At 36.7% G+C, this 22,449-nt stretch overlaps 1 protein-coding gene and 1 pseudogene across 1 annotated transcript; one reads left to right on the top strand and one right to left on the bottom strand.

Moving 5' to 3' along the window:
* The window catches only part of LOC143605810 (DNA replication licensing factor MCM5-like), a 34,479-nt pseudogene extending 18,115 nt beyond the window's left edge, over window positions 1–16,364 (top strand).
* Window positions 16,365–17,811: 1,447 nt separating this feature from the next.
* LOC143605811 (large ribosomal subunit protein eL39x-like) lies at window positions 17,812–19,193 on the bottom strand. Its single transcript, XM_077081789.1, has 3 exons — window positions 19,143–19,193; window positions 18,132–18,235; window positions 17,812–18,051 (listed from the first exon to the last, which is right to left on the bottom strand). The coding sequence occupies exons 1-3, from the start codon at window positions 19,143–19,145 to the stop codon at window positions 18,003–18,005; spliced, it is 156 nt and encodes a 51-aa protein (XP_076937904.1). The 5' UTR covers window positions 19,146–19,193; the 3' UTR covers window positions 17,812–18,002.
* Window positions 19,194–22,449: the final 3,256 nt, after the last annotated feature.

The raw sequence follows: 22,449 nt of genomic DNA on the forward strand, positions 1-22,449 counted from the left end.
ATTCGATCCCATCCTGCATTCCCCACCATGAGCCTTACCACACTTATAACAAACATCCGATCCTTTACTCCACTTACACTCACCCCATGTATCTTTCCACATGTCTTGCACGATCTCTTCTCCCACCCTTTTTGCTTCTTATCCTTGGAGTTCCACAATTGAGTACCGGGTCGTTTAACAGGAACGACCCGTTTCTTATCCTTCTTCTCTTCTCCCACCACAACATCATCCACAGCCAGGTCTTCATAAACCATCTCCGCGAGCTCGACAGAAGAGTCAAAAGTATCAGGTTTATTCGCCCTGACTAGTATGTGAGCATTCTGTGGCAATCCTCTCACATAGCACTTGATCCTTTTAGCCTAAGTGTTAACCATATCGGGCACCAACCTAGACATTCAATTGAACTCTGTGGTGTACTCACGGTGTGTCATCTTTCCTGCCTTCAAGTTTAGGAACTTCATCTCCGCCCTCTCAACTTTGGCGTCAGCACAGAACCTCTTTATTACCAACTTTTTCAGATCCTCCCACCTTATTGCCTTAATCTCTTCTTGACTCTTCCTCTGCTCAATCGACTCCCACCAATACATTGCTTCATCACCGAAGGATTCGGTAGAATAATCCACAGCTTGGTCGGGACGACACTCGCTAATACGGATAACCTTGTCCATAGTGGTTTTCCATTGAAGAGTAGCGATTGCATCTCCCAAACCAGTCATCTTTGGTGGATCGCAACCTTTGAAAGACTTATAGTTGCACCCACCTCGGCCTCTTTTCCTATCATCGACTTTCACCAACTTAACCACACTTGATTCCTCCTTCTCCCTCTCATCATCCTTTTTACCATCTCCTTCCGCCCTTTCAGCGGTTCTTTCACGGCCTCCAGCAGACCCTTCAGGATTCAAGTTCTTCACAGCAGCTGCTACCGCTTGAGCAATGGTAGCTTGAACAGCAGGGTCAAGTTGAAACCCTTCATTATTGCTTGGGTTTCGTCCAGCTACGCTTCCTTCATCTCCCGTGTTGGAAGCTGTTTCTACCAAAGATTGTTGGACACGACGAGGCCTGTGCGGCCTTCTGCTCCAACAACTGCCCTAGATCCAGCCATCGTATTCTGGAAGGGAAAACACAAACGTCATCACTCAAGGAACTATTTATTATAAGGATAGTAAGGCTAACAGGAAATAACAGTGGCCAGCTGTGATTAGCTGATCACGTTACTCTCCGTGTCCTATACACTTCCCTTTGTGAGTCCACTTGTGTTAGTTCTACTTCTAATAGTTAGACAATCAAACAGTTCATATTATCATATACTCCTATCCCTAGCAATTAAGCTAGCATTCATATATCATTCTACTTTACATGTGAAATTAATCACATACTTTACTTTTACTCAGCTTGCTTGAGTGACACATGTCTTTCTTGAACTGGCATCTTCTTTCTTTTCTTTCTTTAATCCCATTCTCTGTTCGATTCTAAGCATGTAGGATGGTTAAATCTCTCAAACTTTGCTCTGATACCAACTTGTAAGGCCCCGTTCCCGGTGCCCTACATTGGACGTTGGATTTACTCATAAACGCACTTCTAAATATCAGAGTTAATTAAAACTTTACGCGGAATGCAAAACTTTCATAGAACATTACATATTAATTCATAACTTGTCTAAATCAAACATTCTTATCTTTCAAATTAAACATCAAATCATAAAAACAACTGAGTCTTCAGATGCCAGACTCTTATTCTTCTGCCATGTGTCCCCGCTCAAGCCAGTTGTCTCATTCTACTCACATGCGTGTATACTAAAAGTCAGCTACGCTGAGTGAGTTCTAGTTAATCATACTTCATACAATACATATACTTACCTTCCATTATGCATCCGAAGATACATAATAATTACTTTACTAATTCACTTTCATTACATAATTCATACATACTTTCATACTATATAATTACTGTCCATTCTATCTCGGATATTATTAGGGTCTGATCCCTCTGTCCTTGTCTATCTCAGATATTATTAGGGTCTGATCCCTTTATTTTCTATTTCAGATATTATTATGGTCTGATCCTTTTCTTCTCTACCTCGGATATTATTAGGGTCTGATCCCTCTTTTCTTCTCTATCTCAGATATTATTAGGGTCTGATCCCTTTCTTCTCTATCTCAGATATTATTAGGGTCTGATCCCTTACCTTTTCATCTTCGTACATATTGTCCTTACATACCCGTAACATGCATATACTTTCTTTAATCATTCATACATATTCATAAGTTGTACATATATATATCATACACATTCATCTTTCATATACATACCTCCCTTGTCAATACATGCAATATCCGAAGATCGTTCACATACCGACAAGCTTTCATTCACATACATAACATAATATCTATCACATAAATCATACATTGAATACACTTACCATTTAAGGTAAGTGTATTAACTATCACATCGAGTATGCACACAGCCTCGAAAACATAACAAGGAAAGGGGCTAGAAACTCACCTGAATCCTGTTTCATTCTCCATTTATTGTTATTCCTTTCCTTAACTGATCTTGGCTAACTATACATTAATTATTTGTGTCAATACATATATCCTATCCATATTGTATTTCTAGTTTAGTTATTACCCTCAACGAACGAGGGTCCGGGGGCAGAGCCCCTGGCAGCGGGGTTCTAGGGGCGTCAGCCCCTAGCGTGGATCCAAGGGGCAGAGCCCTTGGCTGGGGTTAAGATTTTAAATTATTATTTTATTCTCTAACTCATTCGTTATTGCGAATTGCTTCTGATTCGTTATGTTTTCTTCCTTAATTCGTTATCCTTATTCGTCATCTTATCATCTGATTCGTCATTCAATTTGTTATCTGAACATGACTTGATTCGTGGTCTAATTAGTTATCGAAACTTAGCGAATTGGTGAGTAACAAATCACCTAATTCGTTATCTGGTTCGTTATCTTAGCATAACCTAATTCGTCATCTGAACACAGCCTAGTTCGTTATTTGAACATAGCGAATGGGTGAATAACGAATCACTGGATTCGTTATCTTAACTTAACAAATGGTGAACTAATTCGTTATCTAATCATAACGAATTGCATCAACCTTATCGAGACTTTGACTCTGAGGTCAAAGTCAAAATCGATATGAACATAAATGGTCAACAGACCCCCAGATCTGCAATGAACCCTTCAAATCATGATGAAACAACATGATTTTGGTACCAATGGGCTTGCAATTTCAGCGGTAACAAACCCTAATCATCCATTCATTCAAACATCGAGTTTTAGAGGGTGCGATTTGTTCATACATACATGCGGTTTCTTTATAGACAATTAACACATCAAATTTTAATCAATTTCAGCGAGTTTTGTTTCGTTGGATTCGTTTTTACCTCATAAACTCATATCCAAGATTATTAAACGAATCTAAATGAACCTAAATGAACAAGATCCCGTTATAAACATACCTTCAACGAGTTGGTTTACGAACACGAGTTGGTCTTGATGTAGGTTTGGTTCGTCACAACGTTCTAGCACCAACAAGCTCGGGTTTTCGACTACGGATCTAGGCTCGGGTTAAAGGATGGTTTTTGTGTGTGTTTTCCAAAGTGTAGGCTATGGTGTAGAGATGGATAAAAATGGAAAGGTTTAGGGTTTAATAGGTATTTATACTCCCTTCTTGCCCATGAACCTAAGGCTCATTCCATTTCTCATTCCATCTTTTAAAGTCCAAGCCCATCATCTTATAGTTTATTTATCTAAACCGACATGCGACACTTTATAGAATAAACGAAATTTCATTTATTTATTATAATAAAAGTAGGATGTTACATAAAATACATAATTAATATAAATATATCTTATTATTCTAAAATAACTATTGGTCAAATATTTTTATAAACAAATATTTAATATTATTTATCACAACTTCAAATAGATATAATACTTATAATAAAAAGGATTTATTTTTAGACAAAATGGCAAAAGACGTCCTTTATGTTTGCACAGTTTTTCAATGGACGTCCTTTGGAAAATTTAATGACAGAAAACATTTTTTACGTTCAAAAACGTTGCACGGTTCGTCCTTTTCACTAACGAGGGTTAGTTTTTCTCGTTAAATCTAGTCATGTGCACATGTGAGGGCAATTTAGTCTTTTTACCCCCTCATGGGTTATTTATGTAATTGACTTAAAATTTTGGGCTTTAAATAAATAAAAAAAAATCCTTTTTAACCATCATCTTCTTCCCCAAATAATCATAATCCACCACAACCAAACACCAGCCACCATCCATCATCATCATCCCATCCAACCTCCCACCACCATATTCAACCAATTCATCACAAACCCATAAACCAATTCAAATTCTGCTCAAAACCCATCTCCAAAATAAGATTCTGCACAAAACCCATCAACCAAATCAAATTCTGAGCAATACCCATCAACTGATTTAAATTCTGAGCAAAACCCATATTCGAAATCAAGATCTACACAAAACCCATCAACCGTTTTAAATTCTGAGCAAAACCCATATTCAAAATCAAATCTTGGAACAAAACCCATCAATGGCATCGGCCGCCATCTTCTCCTCCTTACGCCGGAGCCGTTCGCCGTCGCTAGATGCCTTCCAAGCGCCGGTGCATCTCGAAAACGACGTCGTCGGGTTACTCAAAACCCTAACCACCGTCGAATCGGATCTCATCAACTCATTCTCCGACAAAACGCCGTTGTTTCAGAAAAAGAAATTGAGATCTCTCATCCGGAAAGTCGACTTATTCGTATTATTATTAGATTTCGTCCAACAACAAAACATCGTCGTTTCAAACCTACCGTCAACGGTGGTGTTGTGATTTAAGGGTGGAGTCGGTGGTGGGAGGTTGGATGGGATGACGATTGGTACGGAGGTGGGTTTTATCGGTGGTGGTGGGAGGTTGGATGGGATGATGATGATGATGATGGGTGGGGGTGGTGTTTGGTTGTGGTGGGTTATGATTATTTGGAAGAAGATGATGGTTAAAAAGAAAAAAAACTGTTATTTATTAAAAGCCCAAATTTTTAAGTCAATTACATAAATAACCCCTGAGGGGGTAAAAAGACTAAACTGCCCTCACATGAGGTGCACATGACAGGATCTAACGATAAAAACTAACCCTCGTTAGTGAAAAGGACGAACCATGCAAAGTTTTTTTAACATAAAGGATGTTTTCTGTCATTAAGTTTGTCAAAGGACGTCCATTGAAAAACCGTGCAAACATAAAGGACGTCTTCTGCCATTTTGTCTTATTTTTATTATAGTTATATATTTTTTAGTCATTATAAAACAGACTTTAAATAAATTATTGTTAGTGCACGGTTTTGGTGTCCGTAGCGATCGAATAAGTTATAGATAGTCTAGGTTGTTTATTTAATGTAAAATAGCTCATTCGCTATGGGTTGTATAGCGAATGAGGTCCATTCGTTATAGACTGGACTAGTTCGTTAATGTATAAGCCCATTCGTTTTGGAAGCATAAAGAATGAGGGCTAGTTCGTTAAGTTATTACCCATTCTTTATGGAAGCATAACGAATGGTGTCTAACTCGTTATGAAGATATAACGAATTAGGCTTGCTCATAATTTGCGAGTGTACATATATAGAGAGAGATCTAAGTTATAGTAATAATTCTCTCCATAAGTTATTCCACACCATAATGTATTCATCTATTAATTTATCAATAAACTATGTATTTAACGTTTAGATCTCGTGTGTTCGTATTGTTTAATCGATGTATCGACGCGGCTAGATCTTGGTAGGTTTCAAATAATTATTTTTAAACACTCAAAAACCCGTTCATTCTCATATCACTTTTAATCTAAAGAATATTTCATTTATTAACCCATAGTAATTTTTCCATTACTTTACTTAGGGTTTTCCCGTTGATATATTCCACACCATAATGTATTCATCTATTAATTTATCAATAAACTATGTATTTAACATTTAGATCTCGTGTGTTCGTATTGTTTAATCGATGTATCGACGCGGCTAGATCTTGGTAGGTTTCAAATAATTATTTTTAAACACTCAAAAACCCGTTCATTCTCAGATCACTTTTAATCTAAAGAATATTTCATTTATTAACCCGTAGTAATTTTTCCGTCATTACTTTACTTAGGGTTTTCCCGTTGATATATCTCGACGAGTGTGACTCTTGTTTTTTATCTTCTTATTAAACTCCTTCCTTTGCCTTATTGATAAGGTGAGTAATCACCCCCATCCTTTTTTAACGCTTTCGGAGAGGTCCATCATATTCACATTTACAATGATCATACGACCTTTGTAGTAGCCAAAGCCCACTTCGCATGGCGATGGTTTTACCGACACCCATTTATTTGCTCATTTGGCTTGATTGTGTATCTCATAAGGACAGTTTGCTTCTATTTCTCATATTATATTATATTATAATGAACTAGCTGGTGCTTACTCACTCAACCTAGTGTTGACAAAATATATTTTTGTTGTATACGCATATGCAGGTTTTAGATAGATTTGATTGCAAGATTGGTGAAGAATTATGGATGATTTATTCTAGAAGAATTAAGCAAGATTTATCTTAAATTTTAAATTTGTATTCTTATTGTTGCTTTTATTTCAAGATTTTGTATTTGAACTATTTGAATTATTTAATTGAATTTAATACATTTTGTCACTATTATACATTGCATGATAGTACCTTAAGAGATGTGAACGATCAGTTAACACCCCAGCATTTCCTCATTGGGTTGGGGAGTGACACGAAACAATATACCACAAAACGAGTTACATAAATCTTGTGGACTAGCAAGCGGATAGGATAAACTTTGCATTGGTTCTTAGTTATCAAGCTAAGGAAGGGTGTCTGCAGCATCCTTCCTTAATGAAGTTTCAAAGACATTGCAAAATAACAAACAAGCATAAAAGTTAAGTAGATAAAATAAACTACATAACTAGCATATAAAACATTAAAGGCACCATCCTTAGGTGCAACATACATCATAAGCAATAAGGTACTAATTTTCTTTGCCAACAAAGGCTTACAAAACAAAACATTAAAAAGCTTCAAACACAAAGTTTAAAGATAGTAAACTGTTACGCCAACAAAGGCTTACAGAACCAACATACAAAAAAACTTCACAAACAAAGCTTGATAAACACAAAGCTACTCATCAGCAGTAGCATCTTCACCATCGCCACCGGAAGTCTTCGGTGCATCACCAAAGAGGCCTCATAAAAGCATGCTAACATACCTATCAATATCATCCTGGGAAGCTTCATTGGTGGAAAGAGAAGGAGTATGCTCAACTTCTCGCAACGGGGAATGGGTTCACTAAGAGTCATCAACCTAGGGAGGAGTAACCTCAACTTCCTCTTCATCCTTGTCAGCTGCTTGATCAGCTTCATCTTCAAACTTAACATCAGCTTCACCACTCTCATAGCCCTCTTCAAAACTAGATTTCTCTGTAATCTTGCTAACTATGGCTTGAATCACTTGATGTGCCAGCTCCTTTTTGAGACCTTCTGGCTCAATAGCTTGAAAAGCTGAGAAGGGAATGTTATGGCAGCTAGCAATGGCCTCAAGATAATGGAATGTCTTCATCTCCATGGCTCTCACAGAAGCTGCAAAATCAGTAGCGGCATGTGGCCGGTAGCTTGAAAGTCCCTCAATGGGACGACCAGCTTGGCCTACCTCATAACCAATAGACAAGCCAAGATGGCGGCCGTGAGCAATGGCCCTTGTATAAACTTCACAAGGGCCAACTCACCACTATGCAACGAGTAGGAAAAAATGTGAAGAATACCATGCTCAAACATCAAATGTCTTTCGGAGAAGAGATCATTAACTTGGGCTTGGAGATCAGCAATAGTAATGGAAGAAGCCAGCTTCTCATCAACCAACTTCTGTTTCTCAGCTTCCAGCTTCTCGTGCTCAGCAACTAGCTTCTTTTTCTCCTCAACCAGCGAGTTCCTCTCTTGACTGTCCTTTTAATGCTGCTTGTATAGATCCTTGGCATACGCTTCTACCTTACTCCACTCATCTTCAGCAGAAGCTTTGGCAACAGCAAGCTCATGAACCAAGCTTTGCTCATAAGCAGTTGAGGTTATAACCTTCTCGTTAGCCTTAACCAAGGCACCTTTTAACTTCACAATCTCTTCCTCAAACTTCTTGATCTCAACAGGTGCAAAACACCACTGGCCAAAACCATCAGGAACAAGGGCCAACAAATAAGCTAAGTACTAAAAAGTTCGTCCCATGAGCTCACTATCGCTCAAACCCTCAACAATCACCTTCTTAGCAGGGGGAATACAGTGAAGAAGGAGATCCCGAAAAATGCGCATCTTCTTTAATGTATCACAATCATGAAAACCGCAGGAAGGAACAAAGATAGCAGTTGATTCAGGGTTGTGAATACCTTCTGAAGGTCCAGCAACACCTTTTCCTTTAGATTTCTCATTCATTACTGCCTCAGCAGTAGCAGGCTTAACAGTTTCCTTATTACCTTACACCTTCTTGCTAGTGGGCTCCTTATGCTTCTCCACCTTCTTCTCAGCAGCTGTAGGGATAAGCTTCTTGGCAGCAGCCTGAGGAACCTTCTTAGAAACAAAAGGCTTGGAAGGCATCTTCAATGGTGATGGAGAAGGGCTTTTATAAAGCTTCTCCACACCAGCAGGAACAAAGCCAGTAACATAAGACACAAGGAAAACATCATCATCCAGTTCGATAGTATCAGAAACGTGGGAACTCGGAGCAGTTGCTTCTTTCAACGTCTTGCTACTCCGATACAAGTAGCCTTCCTGACTGTACCTTTTGGAGGAAGACTGGAAGAGGTGGAGGTAGAGCTACGCTCACAAGACTGATGGAAATCCTTGGTGTGCTCGACAACATTGGGATGACCTGGGGAAACATCCACAACTACGAAAGTAGCAACAAAAAAATCCTCGAGTGAAAGAAACTCCATAGCACTAATATCTGCAATAGGGAACGTGAAGGTCAGGCCTAAATGACAAAAGAAGCATAAAAATAAACATGGCACATACCTTTATCATCAACAAAAATCTTGGGTTCGGAGTGAGAGTTGGACCACTTGGTGCTCAGACCCAAGTACACTAAAAACTCCTCAGGAAAGGTACGGAGCTTACAACTCACATATCGAAGTCTCTTGAGGAAGGTATCGTTAAGCTCCTCAGACTTCGGCTCATGTGTGTTCAAGGTCAGGTCATGCTTCCTCCAAACTGGAGAGAAAGGAAAAATAGCATCAGACATAAAAAAGAACCTGTCTTTCCAAGGAGATGTGAGACCAACAGTGCTTGAAATCAAACCAGCCTCACACCGATTTTTCTCTACAGTAAACCAATTCCCATTCTTCACTAACGGAAAAATCGCCGATACATAGGCAGAGAAGGTTCATAACCCAACGAACGACAAAGGATTTCAAAATGTAGAACCCTAGCTACACCAACGGGAGCTAATTGTCCAAGGAAAACGTCATGATACTCCAACACACTTAGAAAAAACTTCGAGAAAGTATACCGAAGGTGTGACTGATCAAAATAGCGAGTATACAAGGCAATCTTACTTTTTGGACGGTCCGAAATGGGAGTAGAAGAACTAGGAAGTTCAGGCTTCAAATCAGCCCCACTGTCGTAATCTAAACAGAATCGATCGAGTTCTACTTGGGTCAATTTTGAGAACTGAGTAGCCATATCACCCTTGGAACCCATAATCGACGACGGAAAGAGGAAGAATGGTTTATGATTAAAAGAAGAATCGGAAGAATGATCGCCGGAAATTTAGGAGAAGTTACAACTGAGGAATGGAAAAGATGAAGTATGGCGGTTACGTAACTTATAGAGTTAAAATTTTGAATTCAAATTCCAATGAAGTAGGGACAGGTGGAAGGCCAAGATTAGATTAGGCTACAGTTGTAACCGTCAGCCTTATGATGGCTTCCTGACACAGAGGTCTAATCGGTTTGGTGCAGCAGGAAGCAGCCACTAAAACTGATAATATTAACCAAAAAGGTAACAAGAAACTTCCAGCTTCTATCCTAATACTTCACAAACGAAACGCTCAGGGTAATTAGCTTCCAGCTCCCACCCTAACGCCTTACGAACGAAACAATAAGGATGTTTAGCTTCCATACCACAAGTCAAGTACACATTTTCCAGCTCTTAGGCTCCCCCATAACGAAGCCCAACACATCCAAATGGGTAATTCTTTGGTCTATGAAGAGGCATGCCGCCGAGTTCAAATGCATTGAACACCCAGGGGAAGAATAACAAAGAAGAGTTGAGTCACAATCTTTCATCATTAAAAATCAAAAAACTTCTGTCTAGGGGGCTGATGGCGTGGGTACCCTTACCCACCTACAAGCTTAATAATAGAAAAGCAGCTTCCAAGCAGGGAAGCTTATGACTTAAATAGGAGGAAGCATAAGGGAAGCTTGACACTTACCCATCAAGTGTCCTAAGTTGACTAAGTAGCTTATACTATTGTTACTTCAGAAAAAGTCATCGTTGTTCAAAAGCTGACACTTTCCGTAAAGTTAAAGTAGCTACAAGACAAAATAAAAGTTGAGTGCAGGTTACACAAAAATGGCATCTTCCCAGTCTGCACCAGCTGAAAGGAAAGCTGACATTTTCTACTTAAAAAGCTTCAGCTTTCCCGGATAAACTTCTAAACTGCCTATAAATAGAACATTTTACTAAAGGTATTTTCTCATTCTCATTCACCGTATTCTCTCTAAAAACTCTCTACATACTCCTACCACATCTCTCGTATCATAACACTGATTCTCACGTCGGAATTTGATCGTATGAGGCCCTCTCCTACGGTGAGACTAACCGGTTGTGTTTTCTTTGATTCTTAGCAAGTTAGGAAGCTTCGATAGGATCATACTCTTGAACCGCCATACTTTCTTTGTGTGTTATATCTGTTGTAGCATCATGAGGCCTAACCGCCTAAGAGAATTGATGTTCATGTTAGCTATTAATCGATTTTCTTTCAGTAATGTTTTCTATGTTCAATTACGCTTGTGATCCATTCACTGTTTATACTGTTAATGCACAAACACGAACATGTTCATTTTCTTAACGAACAAGAATATCCCGTTTGCTTAGTTGTTCATATTCAAGTGGTTGTTCATTAAAGTTAAACTAACAATCTTGAACATGCCCTACTTGTGTTCGTTCGGTTCATTTTAAGGCTTAGCTGAAACAACCAACTTGTGGCCCGTCTTGTTTATTGGAAAAATTATGACCTTTATATAGAAATGTGTAACTAGGTTTGCAATACACAAATCCATGGAACAACAAACTAACAAACAATATCAATTACTAAATCTAGAATAACAACTCCGTGCTTGCAGCTGTAAACCTTCCTTCAGGCCGCTATGATGATCTTAAGGTACATTAATAGACTTGTAAACGAACAGAACAAACACAAATGGAGCATGTCTTGTTTTTTAGTTTAACTTTAACCGAAAATCAAACACGAACAAGTAAACAAACAAGGTTTTCTTGTTCGTTTGTTAAGAAAATGAACGTGCTCGTTTATGTTTGTCTGTTAACAGTATAAGTGAACGACTCACAAATGAACGTGATTGAACATAGATGAACAAACATAACTGAGCTAAAACCAATTAAAATCAAATGTGAACAACAATGTGTTGGGCTTAAAAAATTATTAAAACTAGGCTATATTGTAATGGGCGAAAAAAAATAACTATTATATTTACGAATTTAAACAAGAAAACATACACAAATGTAAATGAACAAACGAAACTTGTTCATGCTTGTTCATTTAACTAAATGAAAAAAAAATATTGTTCATGTTCGTTCAAAGAACATAAACAAACTTCTTGTTGAACGGTTCAATGAAATTCAGTTCGTTTACAATCTGGTAATTAAAGAATGTAATCGACACAAACAATATGGCTAACACCCAATTTTATTGATCAAATATTCTGACTCAAAAACTTGATACAAATTATCTCATACCCTAAACAAAATTAAAATCAATTAAAATAGATGATGAGCATAGATGAACGAACATAACTAACTGAAAGAATGTAATCGACACAAACAATATGACTGAACATAGATGGACGAGCATAACTGAGCTAAAACCAATTAAATAAAATGTGAACAACAATGTGTTGGGCTTAAAAAATTATTAAAACTAGACTATATTGTAATGGGAAAAAAAATAATTATTATATATACGAATTTAAGCAAACAAACATGCACAAACATAAATAAACAAACGAAACGTGTTCATGCTTGTTCATTTAACTAAATAAATAAATAAAATTGTTCATGTTCGTTCAAAGAACATTAAGTTTTGAATGGTTCAATGAAATTCAGTTCGTTTACAATCTGGTAATTGAAGAATGTAATCGAGAAAAACAATATGGCTAACACCCAATTTTATTGATCAAGAAATCTAACTCAAAAACTTGATACAAATTATCCCATACCCTAAACACGGTTTATAGCTAACCTAACACGCTATACTATAACCGGGATTCTATTTAATCAATTTCATAATAATCATTCTCCTAACATGTAAACAAGAGGAAACTAGATAATCATCCATAAATTGATTAATATTATTTAATCGTTAACTTACACGCCAAGTTAATATCCTAGCCGTCCCACGCACCAAGCCACATACCGACTCAGGAATTCCCAACAATTACCCCCTGAATTTCTGAGCCATACATGGAAGATCTTCCAACTTTTGAAAACCTTGCATCTTGTTGAATTTAATCCGCGCGAGAGCAACCAAAATATGTATCTTCTCGATTCGTGCTTCTGGGGCGAACATTTCATCATAGTCAATCCCGGCTTGATGCACATATCCTTTCACCACAAGCATCGCCTTGTGTTTGTTTATCGACTCGTCGGGATTCCGTTTTACCTTGAATACCCATTTTAAACCGATTGGTTTAACTCCTTTTGGTAACCCCGTTAAACTCCACGTTTTCTTTTTCTCGATTAAATTGATCTCGGCCCGCATCGCATTTTTCCACTCGGGTTTCGATTACGCTTCATCAAAACTACTCAATTCATCATTCAATAACACTAGTAGTTCTTCGAGTCCTTCGCTGGAATTTACCTTACTCTAGTTCGCGACGCGAATTCTGCTACTAGCGACACTTTCACTTCCGCAGTTAGCGATAGTTTCATCATTATTGTTGTTGTTAGCGACAGAATCACTGTTGTTAGCGACTAAACTGCTACTATTTGTTACAGTTTCATCCTCGCTATTGCTGCAGTTTGTACCTAAACCGTCGTTATTGCTGCTGTTAGTTTGGGCTGGGTTCGGTTTCACTGGTCCAGATCCGACGTCAATTGGCCCACGAACACCGGGGAACATACATGGTAATTTTGCTTGTAAACAAGTTGGGTTTCCAACATTTAGTCATATTTTATAAAGCATCTTAGCGTTCCCCATGACCTTCATTAGTAACCTCCCACTACTATCATACATTGTTAAGTAATTACTCCTCATCCGTATATCACAACCTGACTCGGTTGCTTGACCCAAGCTAATCGCATTACATTGTAGACCCGGAATATAATAGATATCAGTCATGAATTTTTGCTCTCCACTTTTACCTTTAAAAATAATCAAACCCTTTCCTTTGATCAGTACACATGAACCAGCCCGAACCTTACTCATCCGACTATTTATTCGTTTAATTCTGCAAAATATTCACGGTGTCCCGTGATATGGTTACTTGCAGCATTATCTAAGTGCCACATGTCAATCTCGCTCGTATCGGTAGTGTACTTTGTCGGAATTACTTTATCTTCGTTAAGGTATACGATTTCCCAGACACCTTCCATCATGAAAAATGAAGCATCAAGACCTTTCGTTTCACGTTCGTCCGTTTGGTTTATATCTGCTTCTTCATCTTTCCGAAATCAGTCGGGGCACCTCGAGACAAAGTGTCCAAAATCATCGCACCTGTAGCATTTAATATGTGATAAATCTCATTCCATACCTTTTCATTTCTTATCATCACGCTTCTTGTTATCATCTCGACCGCATCCTTGTCCTCTTGAAAGATAGGATCCTCGACCTCGAACCCTGCTAAATGGTTTAGATTTAGTGAACATTAACCGACTTTGACTGCTCTCGGTTTGAATATTGTCTTCTTTTACCCTCTCTTCGTAGGATTTTAATCGACCCACCACATCATCAAACCCAACAGTCTTTAAATCTAAAACTTGCTCGAGTAATGCCACTATATGAAAAAGAACGTCTTGAAAGACTCGTAAGGAACTTTTTTACCACTTTTTCTTCCGAGAATATCTCTCCGATCGTGGCGGCTTTTGATGAGTAGCTCGATAACGTGGCTGCATACTCATCAATCATCCCTGTTTCTTTCATCTTCAACCCGTCGAACACTAATGTTAGGGTTTGGAGCTTCGCCTCCTTCACCGTCTCAGCACCTAGATGTCGGGTCTTTAACGCTTCACACTTCTCATTCGTCGTACGCGGATTACCAATTTGTAAAATCTGTGCTTCAGGGATCGACTGAAAAAACAAGGCGATTGAAATATTGTTTAGTTTTGCATTGTCGTTACCCGGATCGATCGTGTCCCACACTCCATGCACATTCATCAGCAGGCGCATATGCCTAGACCATACCATGTAATTCGTTGCTGCTTGTTTCGGACATTGAAATGAGTTCAGGTTCATGTTCGTTTCTTTCGTCGGTTGACCGCCCATCGATCTTCGTCAAACCTTAATCGCGAAAACAAGTTGTATTGTTGAACCAAGAAAAGAATTAAACCACCTTGTTTATTTTTTACTCCTCGTCTGTACTAGACAAAAAAAGCTTATCACGTGCATGAATCAAATCACTAAAGACAAACTGACATAGTTGACTTTTTCAAAATTTATTATATGAAGGCATTCATTCGTTGGCTTAGCTTCTTCTCGTCCCTTGGTCGTGGATGGAAAGTTTCAAATCCGGATCGTTGATCGACTTGTTACTTGATCAAGGCTCTGATGCCAATTCTCGTAAATAAATAATGTAATCGACACAAACAATATGGCTAACACCCAATTTTATTGATCAAGAAATCTGACTCAAAAACTTAATACAAATTATCCCATACACTAAACAAGGTATTTATAGCTAACCTAGCACGTTATATTATAAACTGGAATTCTAATTAATCAATTCCATAATAATCATTCTCCTAACATGAATGTGAAACTAGATAATGTTATTTAATCATTACCTTGCACGCCAAATTGATATCCTAGGCGTCCCACGCACCAAGCCACGGACCGACTCGGGAATTCACAAAATACAAGCCTCTATATTAGGGTTGCATGAATTACTCGCACATTTTTTCATTCATGTCATTTTTCAATCAACTTACACATCATTTTGTTTTACAGACTACACAAGATAACATCGACTTACAAACTAAAATTTTTTCAAGATTTTACTTGATCTTCTTAGTCAAAGACATTAAGATGTCCAGTCAAGACAAGGTAAAGCATGTCACCTTGTATATATGATCACATATCAAAGCTGGTTTTGTTATACTTCAGGTGCGTTAATTAATAATTGAGTAACATTTTGCTCATGCTGACTATAGCTAGTCATATCATCAAAGTCCATGCGTCTGCTAATGCAAACAATGATTCTAAAGATTCCAAAGAAGATAACTGGCTTAAAAGGTTTTTCATCGTGTTTTTATATATTTTTTTAAATAGATATATAGGGTTCATGGTTAAACCGTAACTTCTTATCTTCAGGTATATTCAGAATTGTCGAACCAAAAGACGAACCATTAATCAACTCGAAATTCAGCCTCGTTTATCAGATTCTGCATCCTTATTGTTGCAGGAGAGTTATGTTAGAATCAGACAGACATATATATTGAGTTGTTGACATATCTATTATTTTTTAAAAAATTTATATGTAAAATGATATGCCAAAAAAACCGAAGATTTGAGTCTAAATGTTGCATGCAGGATACTAGGATATGAGGTGACAGAAACCGGGGAGTCAACTTCTGTACCAATCACGGTAAGACAGCTGGAAGCTATAGTGAGGTTGAATGAGTCACTAGCAAAAATGAGACTGTAAGTTACTGATCTCACTGTTTGAAGCAATAAATCAGTTTTTGCAAACAAAAATTCTTATTTTTGTTTATGTTTTTAAGGTCAAATGTTGCAGATGATAATGATGTTCTGGAAGCTATAAGGCTTCTTAATAATTCAACTTATGGATGCTGCAAAGTAATTCAACTTATGGATGCTGCAAAGTGTGGAATAAACCAACATATTAATCTGGCCCCTGAGATAAAGGTTGGTTAGAGTCTGTTTTTGTTTTTGAGAGGATAAAGTTTTATATAATTAATGTGGTTTCTAGCTGTGGTGTATAGCAAGCGGAAAGTCAAAACAAAGAGTAGAATGGGAATTGGAAGCCATTTATCAGAGAATCTCACAAAAATCAAAATGAGCTTCAATGAATCAATAGTGAGTTTCATTTTTAAAAATTATAATTAATAATGTCAATGATTTATAATGATGATGTGAGAGAGAGAGAGAGAGAGAGAGAGAGAGGCGTGTGTGTGATTCTTCGCAACGCTGAAAGTATAGTTTTGTTAGATTTATGTATAATTTTTTTATGTGAAAAGTTGGATGTTTCACATTTAAACAAATTTTCACATCTGTTAATTAGGTTCATAACTTATCTCACTAAGTTCTCTCTTTTCATGTAATGTGTGTCATAGTTTATACGCTACAAATGTGACCGAAGACATCCTACTTTGTTTTTTTTCTTTAATTTAAAGTTTTAAACATTTTCTCTTTGAATCCTGTAAGCTCTTAATCTTCACGAAACCACATGACCATGTTCTCTGTAAGAGTTGCATTCTACATTATAATTTCCTATATCTTCAAGAATCAGTAAAGCTCTTCTAAGGGTAATAGGTGGTTGTCCATTAAAGGATCAAATCAGAGGGTTTGAAAGTTTCAGCTTGTCGAATAAACAAGCTTGAACCCTATTATTAGCTTATTAAATTTAAGGGGGTGTTTGGGATTGCTTATTTTCACCAACTTATAACTTATAAACTTTTTGAAAAGTAATCAGGTGTTTGGAATTGCTTATATTGTGAGAGAAAAAGTTTCATAAATTACACTTTTGTAACTTAATAAATTAATGAAAAGTTATAAAGAGGTAAAATAAAGAATCCCAAAAGTCTAATGGCCAAAAAATCTAAGACTGATAAAAATAAAATTGTATTTTTTTATGAAATTGTGAAAGTATGCACTCATTAGACATCACACACTATTCACCAAGTCCATGAATTTTAAGAATGAAATCACACACAATGTGTGTTCGAGAGAGTTTCAGTGAAAGCCTATAATATTATTGTTACTCGTCCATCATGCAAATATGCAAAAAATGTTCCAACGAATGTAAAACTTTCACTAATGCTCGCTGTCTCGGACACAAGCCCCAGATCAAACATGAAGCTTCGAAAACCTTAACTTGAGATGAACCTCAATTTTATTATAGTAAACACATATTCATAAATTAATCTACAAACCACAGGATAGTTACTTGTTGATTTTGAGACATCCACAAAACAACTGAACAAGTATGTAAAACTGGCTTGTCATTACTAAAATTAGGTTTTTCACAAAAGCATTTTTAAACACAAAAAATGTTTTGTTTTTTGCCTAATAATTGACAAATGTTGCCAAAAAATTTTCCTGCGATGTGATTTTAATTCCAAAATCAAAATTTCCCAAACGATAATAAAAAACCAGAATTGTCTTTTAATCACTACATCGAAAGCATACACAACAATCATCAAGGTTTTAAAAGTCAAGTATCAATTGCATCACTAAAATAGAAGCCATAGTTGGCCAACAAGAGTCTCATTAATTAAAAAGAAAACTAACAATCTGATCCTTGGTTGAATTTGACTAACCGCAAAAACCACCTTAGAATCCAAGCTTGGTTCTGCGCCAATGCCTGCGCTTGGCGTTATACCTGAATGTGCGTAAAAAACATTTAACTGACTGAAACCAATGTAACTTGAGTTATCAATGTTTATGACAAAGTGATTCTACCTTATGGTATTGTCGGTCCTCATGCGAATCCAGTGGGGAATAGGCCTGTTCTGCCTCTGCTTCTTTGCAAGCTTCTTCTTGATCATGAAAGTCTTGTGTGACGGCTGCAAACAAACCACAAACATAAAAATGCTGCAATACAGAACCAAAAAACTACAATCACAATGTGAAGTTCCTATTTTTTCAATTATACACATAGTTTATAAAAACCCCGTCTAATCGCCAGTCAGTACCCACCAACTAAGCAATCACTATTTGGCCCAAATCGGTAAAAAATGAAAACTTTATTTACAAAATTTGATATATAAATTGAAAAAAACAACTACAATCACAATGTCAAGTTCCTATTTTTTCAATTATACACATAGTTTATAAAACCCCGTCTAATCGCCAGTCAGTACCCACCAACCAAGCAATCACTATTTGGCCCAAATCGGTAAAAAATGAAAACTTTATTTACAAAATTTGATATATAAATTGAAAATTTTACATAAAAATTCCGATCCGATGAAATCTATATTAGCCGTTAGTCACTACCCCACCACTCGACTAGCGGCTAGCAATTTCTACAGCACTGATTATACCAAAGCATAGCTATAACAAATACTTCTTGAACTATTTTTCAGCAAAAGTTAAGGTTTAAAATATAATAAAGAGTAAATGGGAAGATATTGGTTTATAAAGAAATGAAAGAATACAAAGCTTAAAACTAAAAAAAGAATCTGGTAAAAAATAACAAATTTTTAAACAACCCAAATGCTAAACTAAATCAAATAATTTAAAAAAAAACTTATATTTGTAGTTCTGTAACAAGATGAGGCAAGATTGATTGATCTACAATTATGAATGTTTTTTTGTGCTATCATAACAGAAGATTAAAATTATCAGCTAATTATGAAAATAGCATCTGTTACATCTACATCTCCTCATTATCAAATAATCAAAGAGGCAACCACTAGATTAATAGATGATAGATCTAACGATGATAATGATGTGAGAAAGATAAGTTACCATGGTGTTGGTCAAATGAGAGCAGCAGCCGACGGCGTTGTTGTCCTGTGAATGTTACAACTGCCCAAGAGGTTGTTTATGTAGCTAGGTTTTCGCCATGGGCTCAGATCTCATTTACTATGTGGCCCATATTACGTTTGGGCTTCGCCTTATAGAAAATGTGTTGTTTATAAATAAATATATTAAGTATTCCCTATGGAGTTAAAGTGAAAAGGTCTACCAAGATGAAAGGGTGAGGATGGACAAGTTTTAACTACCCTGATTAATGTTATCTTCAATACCAAAAAGATGTTGGATTAGTGGAGGACTAGTGTCATAATGTCCCTCTATAAGAACAAACAAGACTTTCGATTTTGTGAAAACTATAGGGGATTAAGCTACTAAGTCAAACTACATAATTATGGGAAAGAGTAATTGAAACTAGAATAAGACATGAAACCTAGCTTACAATGAACCAATTTGGTTTCTTCAAATGGTTGTCCACTATAAAGGTGCCACACATCCTAAGGAGACAAATCGGAGAGTATAAGGAGAAGAATCGTCATCTATGTATGGTGTTCATTGATCTTGAAAAGACATACGACAATGTGCCACGTCATGTGATTTGGGATAGTCTAGAGGATATCTTACCATTCTTAAACCCTACCTATAACTTGGTTAGGAGTGAGGTTTTGCTATGTATGCTTCTTTTTGTTGTTACTTCATATTTCTTAACATGATTAGTGTTGCTATTCTTTAAACTATTTGTAGTTTTCCTTGTTCGTTCTAGTTTCTTATAGATCTTTACTATTATTTTTGTTGTCCTTAAAATAATTTAAATCCAAAATAAATTGTTTTAAAAGAGTTATGTTAGTGTAGAGATAGGGTACTAAACCCACTAATAAACATAATATAAATACTCTGGCCGGTTATATGACTCAGGCGCCATGCAGAGACCCTGGCACTGAATGTTATATCCCTATGCATCAAACGTTTTATGACACCTCGGGAATGGGGTAGCGCCAAAGATCTCCATGAGCATGGAGCAAAATGGAAGGATATTCATCGTAAATGACATCCAACCAATAAGGGACGAACAACACATAGTTAATAGTACTACATAGTATAACATGTTAACATCAAATGGACATCATGCCCACCGACTATTCTTAACACACGTCCAAGGAACCTGATTGGTGGGAAGCCTGATAGGGCAGTTGGCCATACCCTCTCTCTCCTCTTCAACGGCTATAAATACCAACCCATCTCCAAATGGAAAAGGACTTGGTACCTTTGACATACTCTCACTATATTAGCAAGTATTATACACATCGATACTGATTCTTATGCTAAAGGGTGGTTACGAGATGATCCCCCCCCCCCCACTACCACCACCACCACCCCATTTCCCTCGTAACGAGCTTACGGTGTTTTGTTTTGTAGGTGTACTACTCATTTCCGCAAAGGATAAATATAACCCATTGTGGGAAACACCTAAGCCCTTATACTAAGCAATTAGACTAAATGGGGATTTCGTGTTTCTTCAATGGCGCCATCCGTGCATTTTTGCTGGAACTGCTTTTGACCTAATCTCTCGATTCAAATGAGTGGAAAAACACCCACTAAAGTGGTTGGCCAGTCATCAAATGTTAACCGGGAGGAAAACTTAGATACATGCGTTGTGATGGGTAGTGCCGAAGGCATCGCTAACGTGACCACCCTTCGACCACCCTTCACGGGAGTGCCACAACCAGGTTACGATCACGACCACAATCACAAACACCCTTACCGCTAAGCATCCTGACTTGGTGGGATGGAGAGCTGGAAAAAAGCATGGCCAGGATGCCAAAAAAATTATCATCTATTTTCCAACCTAGACATTTGTTCTGCGGAGAAGCGAGCAGTAATAAGGCGGACGAAGAAGATGAAGAAGACGATGATGAGTTAACTCCTGTTGTGCGGAAAACATGAGAGTCGCCATCTGAGAAAACACTAGGCGGCCAGGTAAACAGACAAGAAGAAGAGCATAGTAAAATACAACGCTCACTCCATATGGCAAACTCGCGGCTGGACGATCCAGACTATGAACAAAGCTAGAAAGATCCTGAGGCGTCTAATAAAAAAACTCATCAAGTACAATCCAGATGCGAATGAAGATTTCTCAAAACTATACAGACCGATCGCCTCGGCAGGGAAATCTAAGTTCATCAGGAGGATCGCTGATACTCAATCTCCATTCGAGTTAGGATGTTACAAATTGAAACCGCTCGTACTCAATCTTCATTCGAGTCGGTCGATTTTAGGGGTATTCTATTTATTAATAAAAAATAATAAAATAAAATAAAAAAATAAAATAAAATAAAAAAATATTGCGGGTTTGTTATTTTTAGCTTATTTAAATATTCACAAATCCACTTAGGTGATGTGAATACCCAGATGATATACCATATACCGACCCATAGTCTCCGACCCTCCAATCAATACAGGATTTATGGTTATAAAACCATACACCTATGGAGTGTCTACCACTAAAACTAGAAGTATGTTTTTTTATGTTTATATCGTGGGCTGACTAGTATACCTTAACGTTAAACCTACCAATCATCGTATTTCAGCATTCGTTTTTTCATAAAAATTTAGCAATCAAATTAAAGATGAGGCTTGAGTATGACCCAGACTTTCATCCCAAAATTATTTTAACACATCCCACTAAAGTTCAAGCAAATTAAGATTTAATTAAAACTCAAGCATGTATTGTCTATATCAACTAAAGAGCTGAGCCTACAGACACATCCCAAATTATATGCTCTGATTTTAAAAACTCATTTTTCTTTTAAGAATTCAAGAGTGATAATGATCGGTAGTTAATATCATTTCCTGTTTAATACATAAAAATTTAAAAATAAGGGACAACTTTTTTTTAAAAATCTTTTTGGCTTTTTTGAATTTTTTCTATTTTTTATAATTATTAGTAAAAAAATAATAAAAAATAAAAAAAGAAAAATAAATAATAAAAAGAAAAAGAAAAAAATTAAAAAATAAAATAAAATTTTATTTTATTTTTTCTTTCATGTCCTAATGCTCATCGAGGACGATTTGTCATTCAAGTGTGGGGATGAGAGTTTATTTTACTTAGTTGTAGGAACAAATAAAATTTGTTTAAAAAAATAATAAGAATAGTAATAAATATAAAAAATAGAAAAACTTTCAAAAAAGGCAAAAAGATTTTTTTTTTTTAAATAATTGTGCCTTATTTTCAAATTTTTATGCATTAAACAGGAAATGATATTAACTACCGATCATTATCACTCTTGAATTCTTAAAAGAA

The sequence above is a fragment of the Bidens hawaiensis genome, unplaced genomic scaffold, assembly GCF_021521415.1.
Source record: "Bidens hawaiensis isolate Kalapana, Puna unplaced genomic scaffold, B.hawaiensis_p1.1 tig00071547_1, whole genome shotgun sequence".
Classification (NCBI taxonomy): domain Eukaryota; kingdom Viridiplantae; phylum Streptophyta; class Magnoliopsida; order Asterales; family Asteraceae; genus Bidens; species Bidens hawaiensis.

Excerpts from the sequence above, each read along its gene's own strand:
- LOC143605811 (XM_077081789.1), bottom strand. Across the intron at positions 18,052-18,131 it reads AGGACCGACAATACCATAAG|GTATAACGCCAAGCGCAGGC; the intron begins GTAGAATCACTT and ends ACGCACATTCAG.